Consider the following 23,133-nt stretch of genomic DNA (forward strand, 5'->3'; position numbering starts at 1 on the left):
CAGATCCTCTGTAGGCGTGTGTGTCTACATTTGAGGGTCATTTAATGTGTTTTTTATGTGTTTACCCAAAGCACAATAATGTTAAAGGTCTGTTTTTGGTACCTTTATGCACACATACCCTCATTCTGGTGATCCCTAACGGGAGCAAGAAGCAAATAGGGCACACACCTCAGGCACCACTCTATTGTGGCTGTCGGTGGATGACACCATTGGGGTGTTAGTTTCGACTATGTGATAATATTATTGTATTTATTTTACAGACACTGTTTGATTAAAAAAATCTAATGTTGGGGTTTATCCGTGCGAGGATCTTCTTCTAAACTTAGTATTTCACAAAGATTTTGTATGAAAATAACGCGAAAAGTTAATTATTCTAGTAGAGCGCATTAAAACTGGGCCATTTTGCTGCAAATAGCACTGAAAATGCTTTATTTTTTAGTCCAACCGTTCATTTTCAATGCCCCTTGTCCTCAATTGGGCCGTGGAGGTATGTTGGAGCCTACCCCAGCTGACTTTGGGTGGGAGGCAGGTCAAACCCTGGACTGGTCGCCAGCCAACCGCAGGGCATCATTTTTAGTTATGTTCAGAAATTATTATTATTATTTCTATTTATTTATTTTCACAAAACTCTACCCAAAGCTATAAAGTAGATGTACTGTACCCAGAAACTGTATGTACACTCTTTTGACAGATGGACTACTTAGTGTAGCAATAGTGCGTACTAGATTTTATTTTAGTATATGTCACATGATTCCCGTGATGGCAGAAAAGTCCCTTGGCCTCAGCTCGGCTGGATTCTTTTCCTGGAGCGGGACCCTCGTCCTGCATTTTAATCTGTGGCCAAACACAGCTTCCTGCACATATCCGCCACCACAAAACACACACACACACAAGTGCAAGACCATAAATCTGTGCATACTCACTTGTTTTAGTCTGACACTTAACCCTTAGCTGTAATACATACATTAAAAATATATGTTTTGTTTGGCCACTAGTGTAGCTGGTGTCCAGTCCAGAGTGTAGTCTGCCTTTCATACTGACATTATCTGCCATTATAATTGCCTTTCCTGGGTTGTGCCTCCCTGTTTTGTCATTATCATAGTCATTGTACTGTTGTTGTTGTGTGTCGTCCACTGGGACGGCGTGGGCAACTCGCAGGACGTTCCCTTCACTTCTCTAAATTCATACTCTTTTAAGTGAAAGGAGCAGGTTTTCTGGTCAGCAAGAGTTTCAAATTCCTGAACTTGTCTTGGCGCTGTAAGCAGATTGTGTAGCCTTCGGGGATACCATCCGGGAATCTGGAAGCCCCATAAATCTGAGAATGGAGTGATAATCAATACAGGACTCGAGAAAATTCCTGAAGCGTTTCATAGCACAAAAGTTTCTTTGGCAACTTGTTTTGACTAGATGTTACCTTATGGCTTGCTCATATCACGCAGTGCATTTGCAAATGGCTTAAAAATACATACTATAGGTGTTTGTAAAGTTCATGCGATATTTTTCAGCAGTGCAAACTTTTTTGGACACTTTGATGGATATTTCATTTTTACATTTATTATTAGTTAAGATTTTTTAGTAAAAATGTATTGATTGTCAAATTTGTGTACAGTATTTTGTGCATTTTGTTTGTTATTGTCTGATTTATTTTTCTTTTTAACCTGCATTGAGATTTGATTTATTTTAGATATATTATTTAACAACTTGAGTAAAAGTTAAAGTTATTGTGTTCTTCTTGCTACCGTCTAACTGATAAATGAATGGTTATTGTTTTACTTGCTATGTTGTTGTGAATTACTTTCTTTGCGCTATTTTGGATATTTATTTTTCTAATTTGTTTTTAGATAGATTATTATTTTATATATATATATTTTAATTAAGTTATATGAAATTATATATACTATTTTATTGTATTATCTTTTATTCTATATTGTACTATATATTTTTTTATATATTTGAAAAAAAAATATTAATTACATTTATTTTTTATCATTTTTAAAAAACACATTTTTTGCATTCTTCTTGCTGCATTCTTCTTACAGTTTTTTAATAATAATAATAATAATAATAATAATAATAATGTTACAATATTCATGTATGATGATTGTCATTAATTTATGTCCACTACTACTATATGTCAATACTATGGTAGTACATGATATTTGATATCCATGACATTTAACAATAGGTTTAAGTCCAGGGGATGAATGTTATTTCTTATTTGTGTTATAGGAGGTGCGTATGAGAGTCTGGAATGGTTTTCTCCAGTGTTAAACTATTAAGGGAGACGAGAGAGATTAATGAAGAGTTCAAATGTCCACAACAAAGAGCTCTATGAGTATTCTTGGACGAAAAAGAGACTATGTGTGTCTGCAGATGATCCATCTCACCAATGACAAGCACAGTCAGGGTCTCCAAGGGAGGGGGAAACTGTATATGAATGACCGTCCTCTCCTTCCACCCACAAACTTGTGTCATTAGTCACAGTCTCGCTCATTCTTTGCATCTGCTCTTCTCCCACTTTTATGTTTCTTTTTACCAGTGTTATGCGTGCTGTACAAGTGGCCTCGCTTTTTACGTCTAATTGCACATACTAAAACATTTCTAAGAGGCCATTCTCTTTAAGGCTTGCCATCCAAAAGCAAATGTGTGTATGTGTGCCAGTAAATGTTGAGTAGGCCGTGTGTGTGAACCCTGTGCGCTGCTTTAGTGTTGACACTAGCCCAGTGTGATGAGGAATGGAGTAGTTTATTGGCAACAAGCTCTAATGCCCTCTGAATTATAGGAAAGTGTTTGAGGTCATTATCATTTTGGAAAAGCACACAGTTTCTGTAGGGAGATGTTGGAATTTACATCAACGAACTGCAGCTATCCACTCATGCGGCCCCACATGCTTGACTGTAGGCAAGACACCATTATCTTGGTAGTCACTTTTGTTGCCAGTTAGCGGTGCAGCTAATTCATGGCTAAATTCTAATATTGTGACACCTCCTTTACTTCAGAACTACTACTAGTTGTTTAACTACTCTGTCGCTCGCAAGTCAGTGAGCAAACTATGGCACTTTCTTTGGCAGGAACCGATCAGGAGCTACTAGTGCACTCACAACAAGCTTGTCAACCCATAGGAAGTCAGTGGAGGTCAATATATATACCAGCATACGGTGTCATCTTTTAAAGAACACTTTACTAACACCACTAAATTCATCACACCGCCACTTAATACTCAAAAGGTGTATATACAAATATACAAACATGTCCCAATATGACTTTAACATAAAAAAACCAACATTTTAAAGTTTTCCCATTAGGCATTAAGCTGAGCAACGCCTCCAGTGGCATGCTGCCATGACGTCAGCTCCCCTCTTTTTTGCTTTGGTCTCCGAGTCCTCTGGCTCCCCCTCTGGTGGCCAGAAGCAGCATTGCAGCACCATTTTATATTCCCCTCTTATGAAATGGTTTTCTCAACCGAAATGCATGATGGGAACACTTTAAAACGTTGTGTTTTTTCCATTTAAAACTCATGTGATACATCTTGATATAGTTCTGAGGTATAACGTTTAAGTGTTAGTTGCTGTGTGATGAGTTTAATGTTGTTTGTAAGATGAAACCATGAGTCACACTGTTACATTGAGTAATGACCTCCTGCAATTTCCAGTGGGTTGACAAGCTCATTGTGTTGAGTTTTTTCATAGCTCATGATTGGCTCCTGTCAAATAAAGAGCTGACTGGTCATCACAGACCTGTGCGTGCCATAATCTGCCACTGTATGACATAGACACGTGCAACTTATACACCGCCGCGGCTTATTTAAGAACAAATCTGCTGTTTCTACTAAATTTAGTGGGTGTGGCTTATACACCAGTGTGGCTTATACACCGGAATTTACGATACTTTACACTCAAACAAGTAGGTCTGACATTTTCTGTTTGTATCTACAACAGTTGACGTGTTGCCTTCGAGCTAATCTTGAGAAACCTTGAAAATTGAAACAAATTCTAGTCCCAACAAGGACAACGGTCACTTGCATTGTTTCCCAAGGCTTCAACAAAATTCCATCCAAGGTCATAGAAGACCTGAACAACTGGTCTCACAGTCTTTTACGCACACAAATTAGCAGATCAAGCACTAATTGACCTGTAAAATGCTATACCACCCCCAAACCCTGGGCAGGAAGTGCAGCAGCTTTGAAAAGACCTCAACATTGACCAATTTGTCCTTCCGTGTTTACACGTGAACAAAAGTGGGTCTTAGGTCGCCATCCTTCAGGCAGTGGAGGAGGATGGAGCATCAGATAACCCAGATGACCGCTTCTGTCATCAGCAGGTCGTGCTTGGCTGAACTGAGTCGATGGGGCGGCCGCCGCCGCCGAGGGTGTTTACCAAAGTTGGAGGTGCTCATTACGCACAGAGGGTGATGAGGGGGAGGTCCACGTTTGGAGGTAAAAGGTCTTTGTGGGTCAACGGACCCTCAGGCCATTAAAGACAGGGGTCATGCTTCTTGGGGCTCCAGTCTCTATGTGTGTGTATGTGAGGATGGTTCATGGGGGTCTTGATTATTGTATTGGTATGGAGCTTGGGGGTGGGGGGGGCAAGCCCCATGCTGCTGGGACCAGTATCTGTCTTACCGTCTGTCTTGGTCAACACATTGGCCTGACACTAATGTGCTTCTTAAAGGGACACATAAGCCTCTTTTCCTCAAAGATGGTGCTGCTGTTGTGCAGCCATCATGTCTTTTGCACATTAATGCCCCACCTTAAATCTATTTAGCTATACTGCTAGCTGCGTTGCTAGCACAGCACCTACAGTTGTGGTCAAAGGTGTACAATCACTTGTCATTTTTGGGCCCTTATTTGAGCTGGTCTTTTGACAGGACGGACCGACAAACACAAGAATTGGGTGCCCAATTTTGAATTTATTTTGGATTTTCTCTAATTCTCACAGGCTGAAATGATAAACACATGGTGCTAAAGGTTCTAGAATGTATTTCTCTTTGGCAATATAAAATAACTTGTTTGACAGAACACACTGGATTGACCAATAGGACAACTGGCTAAAACAGTAAGCTTCTTGATTGGCGTTCCCAAAGCCTTGACCTCAACCCGATACAACAATTATGGACAATACCAGGAAATCGACCAATTTAAATGAACTCTACCAATGCTGCCTCCCAAAAAGTGTCAGTCTTCAGCCAGAAAGGTGTTGATGGTCGAGGTGAAATTGCTAAGTGACGTTTAACCAAGTATTAATGGGGGAGTATATGTATACTGTGGAACCTTGGTTAGCGTCATTAATAAATTGGGCTGTGAAAATCTGTTTTAAAAGTCAACAGATAGCCACTTAAATTTTTTTTGATAATCAAAAAGTCCAGGGAAGAAAATCAAGTGTCATGTTTTTCATGTAGGCCTAGCACCGCAGCGCAGCAGCACGTAGGATGTTTCATTCACCCCACATTAACCACAAGGAATACCTACCTATCATCGATGACGGATGAATAAAATCCACCATCCACTCCATATTTGAAAAAATCAATGTCTTTTTAGCATGATTTTGTTATAATGATATCTAAATTATCCATATTTTAATTGTTTTTTTATTTACAATCAAGGCATCCATATTGAAAATAGGACAATGCAAACGTGACATGTACTAATTCCAGGTGAAAAAAAAAGATTTTAATGAAATTTCATCTGCAGATGGAGTTTAAAGTGAATATATTCTTATTTTTAGTGAACATAACTCTAAATCACACCACAAATTGATCAATAACCATGTCAAATGATTAGTTCTCCCCTAAAAGTATTTTGCATGCCCATTTTTTCCAATTTTATCTTTTACTGATGGACTTTTATTGGATCTTTTGTTGGATTAGGGACCTTAGGGAATATCCTACCATCTTGTCCTGAAGCTCCGATTCGGAAGTTTTAAAGGCTTAAATTTGGATTTAACATTCGAAGCATTCGCTTGAGTCGACGTGGTCCAACACTCAGCATGAAATCCGACACAAAATTGAAGAGGAAGAAGTAATCTACCTAACGAACATGCATATGAATGAAAATACACCCGATATCCTATGAAAAAATTGCGTTTTTAAGGACGTCCCCAAGGACTCTCCAAATTGAGCGCGCATGCACAGGGTCAGATTTTTGCATCGCTAAAATACGGGTTTTGTAACATCGCTAAACAAAGTGCATCATCATTCCATCCAACCTGTAAAAAGAACCGGTTCAAGTCAATCATTCAGGGCCTAAAATGTGCGACATTCATAAGATTTCTCGTCAAGATCTGTCAAGTTTTTGCGGGGTTATCTCTCAAGGGCACCTTGCTGTCCGTTGTGACACTGCTAACAAGGCATCGCTGTGGGGGTACTACGAAAAGAAAGAGTATTATTGATTTTAAATGGTATTTCTCTCCTTGTCAGTCCTCTTTTTGATGCCAAATCAACTGATCTTTTTGGGATTATTCGTTGGGTGCAACTATTCAATGGTTATTTTTTTCCCCCCTGATATTAATGTAGAAGATGCACTTGGGCCCCCCGCATAGTCAGGCTTCTTGTGAATTTCCTCTGATGTGACACACAATGCTGGGCTTTTTTGTTCGTGCTTTGCTACTGATCAACCACACAGCCACCATGTAACGTGTGTGATCTCCTACAATGCATGATGGTTCCACTTTGAATTTACATTGAGGTTGAAAATATAGAGAAAAAAGATGAAGAGACAGGCGGGAGAGAGATTGAGGAGGGAGGAGGAGGAGGAGGAGGGGAAGGCGGCCTTTATTAATGGAGAACTCCCAGCTCCTTGTAATTTGCTGCTTGGGAGAGATGAGGGGAGGAGTCAGGGGGAGGGGAATTACCCAGCAGGGAAGGAGCAGGAGAGAGCAGAGGCCATTCACACACTGGCATTCAAAGCCACTCTTGAACACTTTTAGACACACTCATGCGTGCAGTGGATGTGTTGCTACAGGAGGGAAGGATGAAGAGCGGAGTGAAGGGATCCCCCGTGCAAACTCCACTGAGCCCAAAGAACACAGTAGCCAGCCTCGCTGAGTGAATTTCCAGGAGTGGATTGTTTGCTGCCAGGAGAAGGGATTCACTATGAGAGTTTTGGACTTCTAAAAGGAACCTGTTGCTAGGATTACTTCTTGGAATACTCAGATAATGTGATGCACTCTGGAAGAACTCCATCACCTTAAAACATATTTTTGTGAGCACAGCCAAGCCACAATGCCGACTGGTAAGCACAGTGAAACTTTCCCCCAGATGTTACTTTTTTGATGGTGACATCTGGCGCATATAAAAAGTGAGTCTTTGTAGTGTCCAAACATCCCACACAACTTTACTACAGGTCATTATTAGTCTCTGATGGTTTGCCTTGTTGCTGTTTTGCGGTGTGTCTGTGTGATATTTAGTCCTCAGCTGACAGCTGCGTGTGAAGTGTCTCTGCAGCGTTCAGAACACCGTCCTCTGCTTGTTTTCTCACCCCCATCACCACCCGGCCAGCGTTGAATGGAGCACGTTTGCTTTCTCCCGGTTTGATGCTCTACTGGTTGGCCTTGTGAATTCTCATTTGTACTCTGATACTCATGCCACGGGCCAAAAATACTTTCTGGATTTATCACATTTTTTACTACTACTACTTTTATGGTACATATACACTCTCAGTTGCCCGGTGGTATACATTATGGTTGGATTTCTAGTTGATAAACTGTTACATTTGGATTTCAGCTTCCTAAATGTGAATTAAAAAAGAAATTGAATTCTTATTGATACATTGGATACATTTTGTGCATTAAAACCAATCCGGTGTAGGTCGAGATATGCTAAACTATCTGAATTAAAATAAAGCCACATCCCGAGGGAGCCAAAGTACTTGTTGTGGAAGACATCAAGGAACTGGACAAACATAATATGACGTTATCTCGACCTCAAAGACAAAGACTTGATGCATCTTGAAGTCATCACCATAGCATAGATTATGCCAAATTTAACAATATTAACAAACTTGCTCAATTTAAATATAAAAATTACTTATAAACTGTGCGATTCAGTTAAAATTTTTACTCCGGTATGTCTATGTTTATCCATACGTTACTTGTCGTATTTAATATGCCCACGACTTATTTATTTCTATTTATTATTGACAATGTATTCCTGTTTTATCACTTTTATTATATTTTAATCTTATTTTTCACATTATTATTTCTTCCTTTTCCTTAACACTGTACAAAAAATTGAATATTTCACCTGTCCACTCCTATTATTCTTTGTTTATGCCACATTGCTAATTCGCAGGCTACAGGATCACTGCAGGGACACAAGAGAAGGCCACGGCTGCATAGCCTGCTAGCGAGCTAACTAGTTAGTCTCCAGATTATTTACTTTAAACTTAAAGGAGCTCGCATGGGAAGTGCCGCTCTAACCGCTGGTTGTTTATACTAAGGATCATCAATACTATTGCTTTGAAGAGTTTGTCAAAAAAAGAAGCCATATATTCTAAATCACACCACAAATTGATCTATAACCATGTCAAATGATTAGTCCTACCCTGAAAGTATTTTGCATGCCCATTTTTTTCAGTTATAACATTTATTGGATCTTTTATTGGATTAGGGGCCTGACTCACAGAGGTTTGTTACAAAAGCCAAACAATATTGTTGGTCATGCTGTGTAATAAAAAAGTAAATTCATTATTATTATTATTATTATTATTAATGCTTTGAAAAGCTATTTTCATGTTGGTAACAAAAGCCTATTATAAACATTCAAAAAAAGGATCAGTATCGAGATCGGATTGGCAGGACCATAAAAAAATCGGATTGGATCGGACACCAAAAGATGTGGATCTGGACATCCCTAGTTATTACTGATGCCTAGTGGCCAGAATACTACATATAATTAGTGTTTTTGAGTAATAATGGCCCATAGTCAGCCACGAAATAGCGATCATTTATTAATACATTTTTGAAAAACAGTGATAGAGTGAGGGAGCGATATTGGAACAGCGACGTAACGAGGGACGACTGCAAATGTTGTGAAAGAATTATCAGCAATAGACATGGGAAGGGGTAGGATTAAATAAGCTTCTCTTCTTCCTACTCCTTTTCAGACAAGGGCAGATGTAAACACATGATGTTGCTTCATGTAATTTACCAAGGATGTCTGAAACAAATAAACCATACCATACCGTCTTAGCTTTGCATTATAGGTAATAATAATAGTATATCTCATTAATAGTGAATTTTATTTTATTTTTAGAGTATGTACACTTTGGAAACTATTGTAATTTGAGTGTTTTTAGAATCAAATTTGTCTCCTCAGCAGTTAATATTAGACATTTTTGTGTTCTCATGTTCAAACAAGATGATTAATGATACATAACATTGATTGATGATTAATGATACAAAAAAAAAAAACATAATTTTGCTGAAATTCATACTGTAACTGCAGCCACGGTGTAATGTATAGATATGCATAGTAATTGGTCCAAATCATCTATTTCCAGTATAATCAGCAGTGCTGACAACAGTTTTATGTGTTTAGCTCTTTATTGCTTCTGAAAGCCAATACTTGCCAGCTTCCTTCGCACTGGGAGTGTTGGGATGCCATTCTGCAGCCTGTGACCCAAATTAGAGCCTTCAGGGTAGCCGTTTTAGACTGGAAGGGGGGTTACAAATGGCAAAGCAAGGAATGAGGGGGGGTATAATTACTGTTTAGAGCAACCACTTTGGGTCTGATGTGGCGGGGACAATGGAGGGACCTCCATCCGTCCCTTTGCCCCCCCATCTTTTCACCCCCCACCTCTACATCATGAACATGCATGGAACGAAGGCGGCATGAGTGGGTGAGGGAGGGTCAAAATGGAGGGCAAGAAGTCCCATTGGAATCATTTGTTCAAATCAATAGTCTTCCAATCTCATGCGTCATTCTCCTTTCAAGCGGGAGTGGAGAAATGTCGCGTAGACGCCGAGAGTCAAACAGTGAAGGTATTTCACTGGGCTGAAATCCAATCAGGTCAGAGAATGAGGCGAGGCGGGTGCGGCAAAGGGTCGCACGGGTGGCTCTCCCCAAAAATAGGCGGTGTAAGTTTGCAAGTGGAACTTTTCCCACAGGGGCGAGACGCTGCGCATTTCACTTGCATGTCAAAACCAAAAGTGAAACATGGGACACGACAAGTTTATGTCCTGCGTGTAAAATGTGTCGTTGCACTTGCGCATGATGACCTTTTATCATTTACTGCCAGCAGAGGAAAAAAAAACACTAATTAGCAGAACAGGCGTGTTTACTTTAACCACGTTTTGTGAGGCAGTGAAAACCACAGCGGTCTTTCAAGTCACAGTTTAAACAGCAAAGAGATGGTCAATTCTGCAGCTTCTTGCCCCTAAATAATGGATTGCAGAGTCAGCACAGGTCTTTGTTGGCTCCATGATAACCCCGCCCCCGCCTGACTGCAATCCTACTTCTGCCCGCTTTCTCTTCTTTCGGTCGCTGTGAAATCCTGAGTGACACTTTAAGGTCCTTAGCGTCACTTGAGATCAAGCCTGCATCTCTATCAGGGATTCTGGTGACATCAAATTCAAAAAAGTTTTGGTAGTTTGACGGCTTCAGAAGCATCTGAGCAGGTGACCGTTGAGCTTTTGGCTTTTCTTCCTACTTTCATTGTTTGAGTCCTCTCCTCCTCATACATATCGCACATTTTCGCAGTACAGCCCTGACATTTCGGGACAATACAGTATATACTGGCACGGTCACTGTAAGGTGTACTTGTGTTGCCAGCTGTTTTGTACAAAGTCATACAAAAATGGCTATGTTGAGTTATTTTCAGAGGGTAGCAAGTCTATCCTGCCGTGAAGGTTGTGCATGGACTACTCTAAATCAGGGGTTCTCAAATGGTCTCAGCCTGGGACCCACATTTTCCAACGAAGTCGCGACCTACTTGTTTAAGTCATTTTTATTTGTATTTATTATTAAATTATTTTACACTTTTGTTTAAAAGTAAATTTTCTGGGGTTTTTTTGTTCTTTTTTCATCTATTTATTCACTCATATTGTTTTACACTTTCAATACAGTCAAACCAAGCAACTGTATTTGTTCTTTAAATTCGCCTATATCATCTATTGATACACACTTATACACAAAATTACATGTACAAAGTGCATTTTAGAGGAACTTCATGCAAATAATGCATCAATAAAAAATACAAATAAAAATAACTAGGCAGCAAGTAAGACCACAATATACTACTTCACTGAAATAGTCCGCAATTGTACATTTTATTTTAATTTCTGTCGTATTGTCCCTTGTGAAGATATAGTAAAATGTTCATGTTTGTAAGATACATATTAACTCATTAAATCCCAGCCATTTCTCAAAAATCAACGCCTTCAGTGCCGGTCATTTTAGACCATGTTGACTGATCTTTCAAAGGCACATAGACTATTGTGTTCTATGGCTATAAAAACATGGAACCTACCAAAAGAAAGATTAGACTCTCGTCTTTCATCAGAAAGACCTTTTTCCGTTCTTTAGTCATCAGCAGTAGAACATAGGTAAGTTTCAGGAAAATATCAGTTCCCAACAAAAAAAGGAGAAAACCAGCTTTTTGTGAAAAGATACAGTTCAAGCATAACTTTACTTTGACACAATTGATTTGCTTTTGTGACAGCTCAAATATCTAAACTATCCCTCAACATAAACAACACAAAAAAGGGTTGTTTTACATAAAAATAACAATTTATTACAAATATAACACCATGAACTATTTACAATTTTCACATTTGGAGGTAAACTAATGTGCGTAAACATTTCCGTACAAAGCGTAACCTTCTGCACGCTACACTCCTCCACGCTCTCTCACTTCCTCCTTGCTGTCAAATGTGGATTTACATGCAAAACATCCATGCCGAGCTCTTATCAGCTGCACTTCTGCCACCTTGTGGCCGTTTTTATGGCTTAAAACTGCTCCGACAGTGACATCTTTTAGCGTGCATTTCGTCATCGCCTCTTTTTGCCTCTCGTGCAAAAAAATGTAAAAGCCGTATAAACACGTCTTTGGGATTGGGCGTCTTTGGTATTGAATGAGTGAACAGTGAGCTCAGTCAACATAAGACGATCATGCAATGAGCCACAAAAATCGGTGGTAGACAGAGGCAATTACAAAATACATGCGACGTATTAGCGTGAGCTGACTTGAGGTTCCGTTGCACGACTCGTCTTGGCTTTCGCCTCACTTGGTCCATTGTTTTATTTGGTTTCATTGCGTGTTGTTTTGGCCTGTACAACATCCAAAACCGGTTGTTCTTGGCCTGAGCAAAGCAGTGGTTTAGTGGTCAGCTGGAGTAAAATGACGCTCTGTCACTATGGGCTGTCCTTCTATTATCTTAAGTGAACAAAGTACACACACCGAATTGTACCTGCCTTACCTTTTGTGTCCAAAGTCAATGGTGCAGCCATTGACTTTGGACACAAAGCATGAATGTTTTTAGCTTATTTTGTCATATTTGTGTGTGAATGTTGTGCACTTTTACGAACACGTGTGGTCCCAATGCAAAATTGAGCCTTGGTGGTCCGCAGTCAAATAGTGTGAGCGATGCATGTGTATTTTTACACAGTAAAGTATATGCTTGCAGAGGCCCAGAGGAATGTCCTGTGGTAATACACATACTGCAGACTTTGAATGATGGGAAGGGGGACACTTTGAATGGCAGGAAAAGGAGAATGAAAGGGCCAAAATGACAATATTGGAGGAAAGCCTTCATGTTTTGTCGCGATAGCTACAACCCAAGTAGATGTTTACTGGCCTTAATCACATTTTAAACTCGCCATCATTGGATGCTCACCTGCTCACAAAGCTGTTTGTTGTTTCTTCTGAGGCTCTTCAAGCAGGGCCGTAAACGAATGAGGGTCCTCACAGCTGTTTGCTCACCACTCCAACAATAAAGAGCACTTCAAGCTTGTGACCATAAAGTGTGCGATTGAAATGGGCGGCTTTAAGTGTTGTAACATGAGTCATTAAACCTGGTGGGACTGATTGTGAAGCTTCACTGACTGAAGCTTCCATGCAGCATAGTCACCTGTTCGACCTGTTGTCTTGTTGCATGCTGTTCAACTGGCGATTCCCTTAAAAATAAATTGTTTAATTTATGGTGCCAAACAGAATATCATCACAGTTTTTTTTTTAATATATTTTTTTATATATTTTTGTTCTATATGTTTGTTTTTGTTCAATTTCATGTTAATTGTCTTTAGGTTAAAATATTAACATTTTATTTTGTATTAAAAAAAAATTCTACAATCTACATCGGAGTATTAGGGCCACGCTGCTTTTTGAGATTTGAGATTTTAAGAATGAAGTCGTAATATTACCTTTGCCCAAGGCCAGGGGTCACATAAGTCCACACAAGTCCCCCCTTTTCATAGCTGTCTCAGGCAATGCCTGTTATGACAGAGTATTAAAATAATCAGAGATTTGGAGAATAAAGTCGTAAATTTCCAACAGTAAAGTTGTACATTTTACGAGAAAAACCTTATAATATGACGAGAATAAAAAAACGTACATTTATGGGAATAAAGTCTTAAATTAACGAGAAAAAAATTGTAACTTTGTGTTACAGGCATTGCCTGAGACAGCTATGAAAACAGGGGACTTATGTGACCTTTGGCCTTGGGCATGTTGAGGGGACGGGGTAAGGAAGGCGGAAACTGACACGTATGAGATGTATTATTACGACTTTATTCTTGTAATATTACGACTTTCAAGTAATGTGGCCTCCTTGTACCTTTTGCCGCTGAGGGTCGGGATGGGTCCTCCGTCTTGATGACGCGCTTAACAGAGACACTGAACGGGCTACCGTGGTGTGGTGGGTTTATGATATTAAGTTTTGATAATGATGAGACCAAACCAGGAGAGCAAACAGATACTTTGCATGTCAAGTGATGGCAGATGGCGTGTCGAAGTGTAAGGAAACGTGGCAATGCAATAGAAGAATACAGCAGAAACACAAGTGTAAATGTGTGACAAAAGGAATAAACGGTCAACAAAAATTACTCCTTGCCAGCCTTTCCTCAGTCCTCCTTCCTCCCCGGCACAAGCAAGTGCGCGCCATTCACTGCTTTCATGTACGTAAGCGTATGTTTTGACTTGGACACGCTGCGCTGGACGATGACGTCACCAAGCGTCACGGCTACTGGATCGTAAACTGTCGTCTGTAGCCGTATAGAACGTCCTTACTTTGCATATTGTCACCATAAATGTCACTTAAAAGGAGTTCCAAATAAGGACAGATAAGTTAAATATGAATACTGAATGAAGTGAATCAACTGACCTGACCAAAAGAAGAAAAACCAAATCACCGGTATTTCACAGGTCCACTACAACGCCCATGACCACCACATACCCGGAAGACAATGATGTCACCGACAGGCAGACTGTAACATTTAATGTCTTTATCATTAAAAGTGCTAAAAAAAAAAAGCACGTCTATATAAAGCCTGCCGTGCTTAAATCCAATGCTTCATTTCCTAGTATCGATCCAATCGATTGATATCCTTTTAAACGATGTTAGATCAATATATATGTCGTCCTGAATGGAAGCTTGAGAACCCAGATCGATGTAGTTGAATCGTAGGAATAGAAATCGATGCATCGATGTAGTGAATGAATCGTTACACCCCTAATTATACATTTTAAACATTTATCAAATTTGTGGTAAATAAAGGCATTGGAGTCAAAAATATGGTTAAAGAAAAACTAAGAAAATTCCAGTTGTGATGTTTAGAGATACATGTTTTTCCCTATCTCTATTTTTCCCTGTGAAGTTAGTCATTTTCTCTATAACAACCACTACAATGAGTCAACTCAGTTTTTTGTCCATATTTTGCACTTGTTTGTCTGTGCTCGACTTTTGTCTGGTGTTCCTTCTTGGTCCTCGTTGCTTTGGTTCCAGACAGACCCGATGTTAAACATATTAAACTTGGCCGCCTTATCCAGTAACCCTCCCCCATCGCTTTTTGTCTCTGTCAAGTTAAATGAAAACCAGAGATTGAAGCCTGGTTGCTGCGGAGGTTGCGCTGAGTCACTCTTTTTTTCTCTTTCTCTCTTTTGTTATCGGGTAACATTTTGCACACCATCCTTCCCATTGCACACACACATACACCCCCCCACACACACACACATAGGGAAGACAGTCCCAACCTGTATATACTTAGGAGCCTAATTAGAGATCATTTACATGGATCAGGTCGAACATAATCTGGAAAGGAGGTAACCAGAGATTGCTTGTTTTAGCTCTGTGTGTGTGTGTGTGTGTGTGTGTGTGCGTGTGTGTGTGCGTGCGTGTGCATGTATGTGTGTACAAGGGCCAATTCACCCAGGAAACGTGCAGGGTGGGTCCCAAACATGAGGCTGGAAGGTGGGAAGGAGGGGTTGGACAAACACAAGATGGAGCAATGTCTACTGATGTTTGGGTTTCACTGCAAACGGAAACGGATGCTTTCTCTGGATTTGCCCGTCTTGGGTTTGTGTGTGGGTTCTCATCCATCCTTATCATGTGGCGCATTGTTGACTGATCCAAATAAGGAAAATGCCAGAATGAGTTCCCTTCAGACAAAAACATAGAAATGCAAAGCTTATGCACTGTTATGTGTGTGTGCGTTGCACATTTTGCCCACCCATATCGATGGAATAGTTAATGTGAGGGTCATTATGTTTTTAACTCAGTTAGTCTTATCTTTTTGGTGATAAACCTGCGTTTTAAGCGACACACACACATACGTGCATTGCTTGCTGTGATAAGAAGGAGTATATCATACAAAATGTTCAGTTACCCATTAATATCACCATCAGTGATAATGTAGCCCTTTGTGCTTTTGTGTACGTGAACGCAGCATGTGTGTTTTCATCGACTCGGTTATTATTATTGTCTGAAATGTAATTGTTTAAAAAGTGGGTCAGGATTGGGAGTGCAGGCGTTTAGAATGAAGCACACATTGTTGTCAATCAATTCCAAACTTTTTGGGATGTCATTTTGGACGCTCCAATTCCCTGTTGCGTTTTTTGGCACGGAAACGGAGCGAAAAATGAGATAAAAAGCGTCTGAATCAAAATGTTTTGGTTACTTCAACTGGTTCATGTAATTTTATATTGTTACGGAAACACTAATGCAATCATTCAGTGCATTAGTACAGCATGTCGACAACCCATAATGGACCTGTCGCAGATGTGAATTAAAAACTGCCCCATGACCCTTTATAGCACAAGAAACTATATTTGATTCCTTACAATGGACACAGTAAGGGTTGATAATACAGTGGAATTGTGGTTCGCGTCATTAATTAGTTCCAGAATGCCCGACTCTAACCGAAACGGACACTAACCAAATCAATTTTTCCCATAAGAAAAATTGGAAATCCAATGTGTCTGTTCCAGAAAGCCAAAAAGTGTTTATTGTTTGAGAATTTTTCATACTGAAAACAAGTTGAAATGCATATAAATACATATAAATGATGAATGAAAGGGATACATGAACATTTAAGGTTACTTTTACCTTCACTGAAGACGTGACTGTTCCCAATGACACGATGTGGCAGTGGGATCAACACACTCCTCTCTAACACCAGCTTCTTGTTTTGCCATGAGTTATTTCTTGAATTCAACAGTGTTTCTCTCATCTACAATTTTGATTGAAAGAGTCCTTTATCAAGCACACAGTGGCTAAAAATAGCTTTAACAACTTTACAGGGTGATAATATGTCAGCAGTTTTACTCTCGGCCTGTTATTTGGCTCAAAGTTTAGTAGCAAACCGGTGATATTCTCATCTCAGCCCAGCCTAACAAACAAGGCGTCTGCCAAAGTCCTCTTACAAGTGGTGTCAGTGCAGCATAGAGAGCCCTCTGAGGTACCTACTAGAAAGGTGAGTGTGTGTACTCTTGGGCTTCTTTGAGGCTGTGCTCACATTTCATGTTTTTTGAAGGCGAGTGTGTGATCTCGGACACTTTGATGTGAGAGGAGTTCAGATGGAGCCGCTTCTGCTTGGCAGGTAGAGGGCGGCGTAAAGGGCATAGGATGTCAGCAGGTTATCACAATACTGGACCTGCAGGGTTGTAAGCCAGCCTTAATGCTGAGGAACTGTCAGGATTTTAATTCATATTTTGTAATAATGACTGAGGGTAATAATGAGTTATTTTCATTTGTTTATCTACAGTATCTCTGGTAGGAACACAAATGCTGGTCTTTTTTTTCTTAAGTTGAAAATGTGCCTCCTGTGCCTCATGAAAATGATGTAATACAGAAGGCACACCTACGCGTGGCGCTGTAAACAGACACAGACGGAGCCACGTGACACACCAAACTATAGAAGAAGAAAGAATGCATGCGTATTATGGGCGCCACTGTAAACTTACCAGATATGTTTACTCTGGCGCCAACGAGTTCCCAAGTCGCTGCTTTTTTCTTTATATCTCTATATTCTTTTTTTAGAAATGTCGAATGGCTTCGGGAAATCTGACACGGCAAGAATAGCGTACTGATTAGCATCCTGTCCGCTCATTGGTTGATCAATGAAACTCCCCACGACCCTAAGAAGACAATAGATGGATGAATGAATGGTTTAGTGTATTTGTTTGTTAGCAGGATTGCACAAAAATGACAGATTTCCATGACCTTTTGTAGAGATTCAAAGAATTGATTGAGTTCGATATCCACAAAATTCAGGTTGTTACAGTCTGCTTGCATTATGGCCAAGTGGGGGTAGGGATTCACCAGATCCATCACAACTGCCTGAAGTGGGTTGGCATGGCATCGTTTTCAATCAACTGAGTATGATGGACACCTTTAGCTGAACAGCTACTGAGCTCAGCTCTAGGTTCTACTGTTCTTCCGCTCTACGTTGATCTTTTTACCAAGCAGGGTTCCGGAAAACTTCGGGGGAAACTTGGGGGGATGGCTTGTGAGGGTGGCTTGAATCTGATTCACTTCATTTGTGCTTTCACTTGAGTTGGCCTAACTGCGAAGCTCCAGGAGTCAGTGATCACATCTTAACGGCTCCGTCCAGATACCAGTCCCATGAGCCAGTTTGGCACCGTCTTGATGCGAAATACACAACCCTGCCTGTCTTCGTGGAAATAGGCCTTTCATTCATTGCCTCCAGCAGGCGAGCACTCAAGATTTAGATTTAGTATCTTAATACATCAGCTCATCTAAATGCTCTGCATTCCTTTTCATTTGAAAGTGTATTATCTCACGTGGCAGAGAGTTGGCTAATGGCTCCCCATGACAGGATCCTTACAGCTGTGTCAATTAGTGGCCCTCGTTTGACTGTGGTCGCCCGGAATGTGAGGAGTTTGTAAGCAGATACTGTAGCCTCTGTAAGAATATGAATGAGGTTTTGTTTTCGATTTCAATACTGTACATCTAACATGAATGATTCTTTCTCATTTTTTTCTGCAGACGATTACAGCTATTTGCCGGATGCATTGCCACCTGTTCCTGAAGTCCCGGACTCTGGCTCAGCCCTGAGCTCCAGCGACATCCCGACTCGCTGCCTCCGCAATCCGGCCTTCCGTTACGCTTCCTTGCGCTATTGCTCAGCACACAGCATGGACTCTTCTCCAGACAGCGCCGAAAGGCCAGTCAGCTACAGCTCCACCTCATCCTCCGCTTCCTCCCGGGACAGTCACTGCTCACTAGGCAGCCGCTCCACACTTGTCCACACCCCTCACTGTAACCCTGTGACCTCAGACCAGGACTCCGGAGCTATACGTTTGGAGCTGGTTCCGGCCCAGCAGCTGGGATGCGGAGAGGAGGACAGAAGAGATGATGAAGGGCTAGAAACAGGAAGGCAGCCTGAGAGAAAGGGCACTGAACAGGCGGCAACTGATCATTCCGAACCGGAGCTGGGTCTTGACAGGGGGGGAGAGCGGATTGGTCAGGTGCAAGGACCCAGGACATATGTGGACCGGGTGGTGCAGGAGATACTGGACACAGAGAGAACCTATGTCCAGGATCTCAGAAGCATTGTGGAGGTAAGGAAAATAAATATTACACGTGTGAGTATTAGAAATATGATCAGAACTTGAAAATGTATTACCCCCTTTGTTAGATTATGTTTTTGTTGATGTCTTTTGACTCTGCGCTAATTAGAGAACCCGGTGGTTATTTGTTTTTCTTACACCAAGTTGGTATAACCTTGATTATCTTGCTCAACCAATGTTTAAATTTTAGCTTTTGAAACTAATTTTAAAAACACACTGAAACAGATTCCTAATCAGTAAACTGGACGTCAAGATAGGTTGAGGTCAGAGCGGTGGGTGGTTGACTTTGTTCTTTTCAGGAGTGGAGGTCTTTGAATCAGCTGATAACGCACACATGGTTTAAGCCTTTTGTGGTTCTCATGACACACGTGACACACACACACATACACTGCCACTTGTTGTCTGCCGGGAACCTTCGACACAATAAGGTCACCTGTGCTCGCTTGTAGGGTTTGGGCTCGGTTGAGTTACTCGACACCAGTGCTTTTGTGCTGCAGGAACAGGCACACATTCAAAAAACGTGTGTACACGATACATACACACACACACACATTTCGACAAATGGACGATTTTTTGGAGCCAAATGGATCCTGTTTGTCCGATTTTTTTTTTTCCAGGAACTGTCTGTTGTAGTTGTGTTACCCTTCTAGACCCATCATAATTCTATTACCCCATACTTATTCTCGAATGTGCAGAACAGATTTGATGACTGTATTGGTAATGTTACCCAATTTCGATAGAAGCAAGTGAAATGTCTATGGTATGCCCACCTCCAATATCTCTGAAACCCTCCGTCAGTCTTAGCCCACAAGTCTTTTGCGCTATGATTTGTTTACACTGTACATTGGTATCAAACTGTTACTATCAAACTTATCATGAAGATGTTTCAGTTGTTGTGGACTGATCACCAACTGCTGTACTTCCTCTAGCATTTATGCCTTGATCTATGGCGCAAAATCTCAAAGACAAAAAACACAGGCGGATATTGACACATACCTATACACTTCATAACATGATTTGTGCATGTGATTCATCCACTTTGAACAGATTCAGGAAGAGGGAAAGGATCTGAATTCGGAAAAGCTTGACCAGACCTTCATCTGTGCAGGATTACTGGTATTAATTTCATATGGATGGAGAATAGCTCCTTTTGGCAAGATAAACGATACTGCATAAAACTTGAAATGTCTTCCCTGGGAAGACAAGCGCTTGAATTCTTCAAGGGAGGTGCAGCAGCTTTAACAAAATAAAAAAATAACTGACGTTTCAAACCGGACAAGCAAACTACAGTTCGAAGGCAAAATGAAATTATTTTTCGTTACTACAGCAAACAAGTAAACAGAGTCTGAGTTGAGCAGAAAACTGACAGCTTTTGGGTAAGAGCCAGGACGGGGTACACACTAGACTGGCCACCAGTCAATCACCGGCCACATATAGACAAACAACCATTCCCACCAATAGACAATTTGGATATAGGAAACCAGACATGCAAAGTCCACACAGAGAGGTACAAGACAAGATTTGAACGCAGAACCGTTTCTAATTATTGTGCTGCACATATAAATGACTCCTGTTGTCAAAATCCAAACAGGAACCTCATATTCCCAGGAGACGGGATAAGTAAAAGCACCGAAGTTTTGACCTGACACCTCTGATTGATGTTCCGCCTTCCTTCCCCCCTCTGTACTTTTAGGATGCAGAGGTGAGGAAAAGGGATAGCTCGACAGGAGAGTAGGAAGAGGGATTTAGCTCTGAGATAACAGTGTCTGCAACAGGTTAAGAAAACACGGAAAAGAGCTTAAGAGCTGCACTTAATCACCTTCTACTGCCTGCAGACCACCACTAGTAAAGTAGTAAAACGGACCACCCAGCCTTGGACTACTACTTACATGCCAGTCCATTCTTCTTCACCAAGACATTAAAATGTCTGCATTTAGGCTGTCCTCGCTTTTTTAATGATAGTGAGGGATGATTGTATCAGTAGCAGTACTAACATCCCCACCAATGCTCACCAAAGCCTCCATTATTGCAACCCCAGTCTTCCATAATCCTCTAGCCTATGCTGCTTCCTGCAAGCAAAGAGGGTCTGATAGGCTTATGACAAATATTTACCCAGACTCCCCTGGGCTCAGCTCTCTCAGCAGGGGTGAGGTGGTCATCACTTTGTCATATACCCTTCCTGCATGCGATCTATCGTGTGTGCATTTATATTTAGCAGCATGTAACAGTGCTGACATCAGTCATCCGCAAGGTTGTTTATTGCACTTTGGCACCTGGAAAGAATTGCCTTTTGAAGTTGACCAGGAATTTGGAAGTCACCTGGGAGCGTTACTTGGTCCAGGGAGATTTTCAATGTTTGAATCTTTGGATGTTTACACTGGGAATTGTGGAGAGTAATGACTTCCTACTACAGTGCAGAGTAAAGTGTTTGGGTTGGAATCGAGCGTGCACTTGAGGAGGTTAATGGTTAACGGCACAGCGGATCAAGTTGGTACATGTTGTGTCTGATACTTAGCAGGGGAGTGTACCTTCAGATGTGTGTGTGATTGAGCTTCCCATTGTTAGACTGGAGGCGGATGCGACGAGTGAGCAGGTCAAGCCAAGTCACATCCACGACCCCGTGACTAATAAAGCATCACCTTACACATTACCTCTGATGGTCAACAAAATCTTAACATAACCCCATGACGTGACCTCTGCTTGATTTTATAGTTGAAGTGCTTTTTTACTTGTTGATTGGAGTTCTGTTATTTGGAAACGATGGCAAATCACTGTAAGAGTCAGCAACGCATGGGGTGCTTTGTTTGGACACCCGATTTCATGGAACGCAACAATACACAGCAAACTGAGACAGCGTATGAAAAACTGAATCATGCAAAAAAGTTTGAATGTATTCTGCCTAGTTTTTTGGACTTATTGTATTTTGCCTGTAAGAACAGATATTGGTTCTGACATTGTCAGTGGTTCTGACATTGAGAGAGAGACTGTGCCTTATTTGAAGCAATCCTGTTTCTACTTCTCCCCGCAGGATTACTTGGAGAATATCAGTAACCAGGCTCGACTGGCTTTGAGCTCTGAGGATAAAGGCTCTCTGTTTGGCAACATCCAGGACATCTACCACTTTAACAGGTAAGGCATGCACCCACAAAACCAAAAATGTAGTTCCATCGCACACAATGAGGCATCACAAAAAAATTAGTTAAGGCCAACAAGCTTAGCATTCAAAAAGTATTAATAATATCTAAATTAGTCTGTTTCCAGTTCCAAATGTCCCCAATATAAGAACAGTATAGAAGTATGGTATAGGAGTATAGCGGTTATACTACAGCAGGGGTGTCCAAAGTCTGGCCCAGCCACCATTTGTTTATAGTTTATTGGTACGCAGCAAATTCAAAGAATGCATTTATCCAAATAATGCAAGTTAACATTTAATTTTTCAGGTAAGCTAATACACACATGGATCAGAAGTCTGGGAGGATTTTTAAAGCCTCTTAACAAAAGCGAAACAACAACAAAACCTCATTACATCTAACAAGTCGCTAATAATGAAACTAGGCTGAGCTCCCTGCTGATTTCTCAGAATGGCGCACTTAGGACAGTCAGGTGTGTGTGTGTGTGTGTCCCTGTGTGTGTTTTGTATGTGAAGTCAGTCCATGTCTGCATATTTGCCTCCTCTGTCACCGCTCTAAAATGTGTGTTTGTGCGGTTTGAAGGCTAGTTCAGTATCATGGTGGTCTTCGGACACAAATATACACTTATTCCTCCCTCCCATTCATTTGTCAGCTGTCATGCACAAAAACAAGGGAAAAAAACCTGGGCCAGTTCAAGGACGCTTTAAAGCATTTTAAAGCATTCCCAGTGACCTCATGCCTTAGACATGAAACAATAACTTTACCAGTGGACTTTTTCCATCATTGTGCATTCACACACACACACGCACACACACACACACACACAGGAGCTGTAGTTTTGAATTCAAGGAAGTTTCTCGGAGGCTTAAGTTTTAATTTCTGTTCCCTGTGTGACTCCTGAAATTGAACACAATAGTTAGAAACAATGAATCAAAGCATTTTCACAGGCGTGTGTTCCGGTGATATTCCTGATAAGTTTCT

General features: G+C 40.8%; 1 protein-coding gene across 4 annotated transcripts in view; it reads left to right on the top strand.

Annotated features, from left to right (window-relative positions):
• The window catches only part of LOC129171888 (pleckstrin homology domain-containing family G member 1), a 62,414-nt gene that overhangs the window by 19,648 nt on the left and 19,633 nt on the right, over positions 1-23,133 (top strand). For 2 of the 4 annotated variants that reach the window (XM_054760975.1, XM_054760974.1), the window contains 2 exons: positions 18,438-19,012; positions 22,050-22,150. In XM_054760975.1, coding sequence (XP_054616950.1) covers positions 18,587-19,012; positions 22,050-22,150 — 527 coding nt within the window. In that variant the 5' untranslated portion in view covers positions 18,438-18,586. Of the gene's footprint in view, positions 1-6,869; positions 7,295-18,437; positions 19,013-22,049; positions 22,151-23,133 lie in introns of those variants that run through there. The other 2 variants (XM_054760977.1, XM_054760973.1) reach the window with 2 other exon arrangements.

This window comes from Dunckerocampus dactyliophorus, chromosome 19 (assembly GCF_027744805.1).
Source record: "Dunckerocampus dactyliophorus isolate RoL2022-P2 chromosome 19, RoL_Ddac_1.1, whole genome shotgun sequence".
NCBI classification, from domain to species: domain Eukaryota; kingdom Metazoa; phylum Chordata; class Actinopteri; order Syngnathiformes; family Syngnathidae; genus Dunckerocampus; species Dunckerocampus dactyliophorus.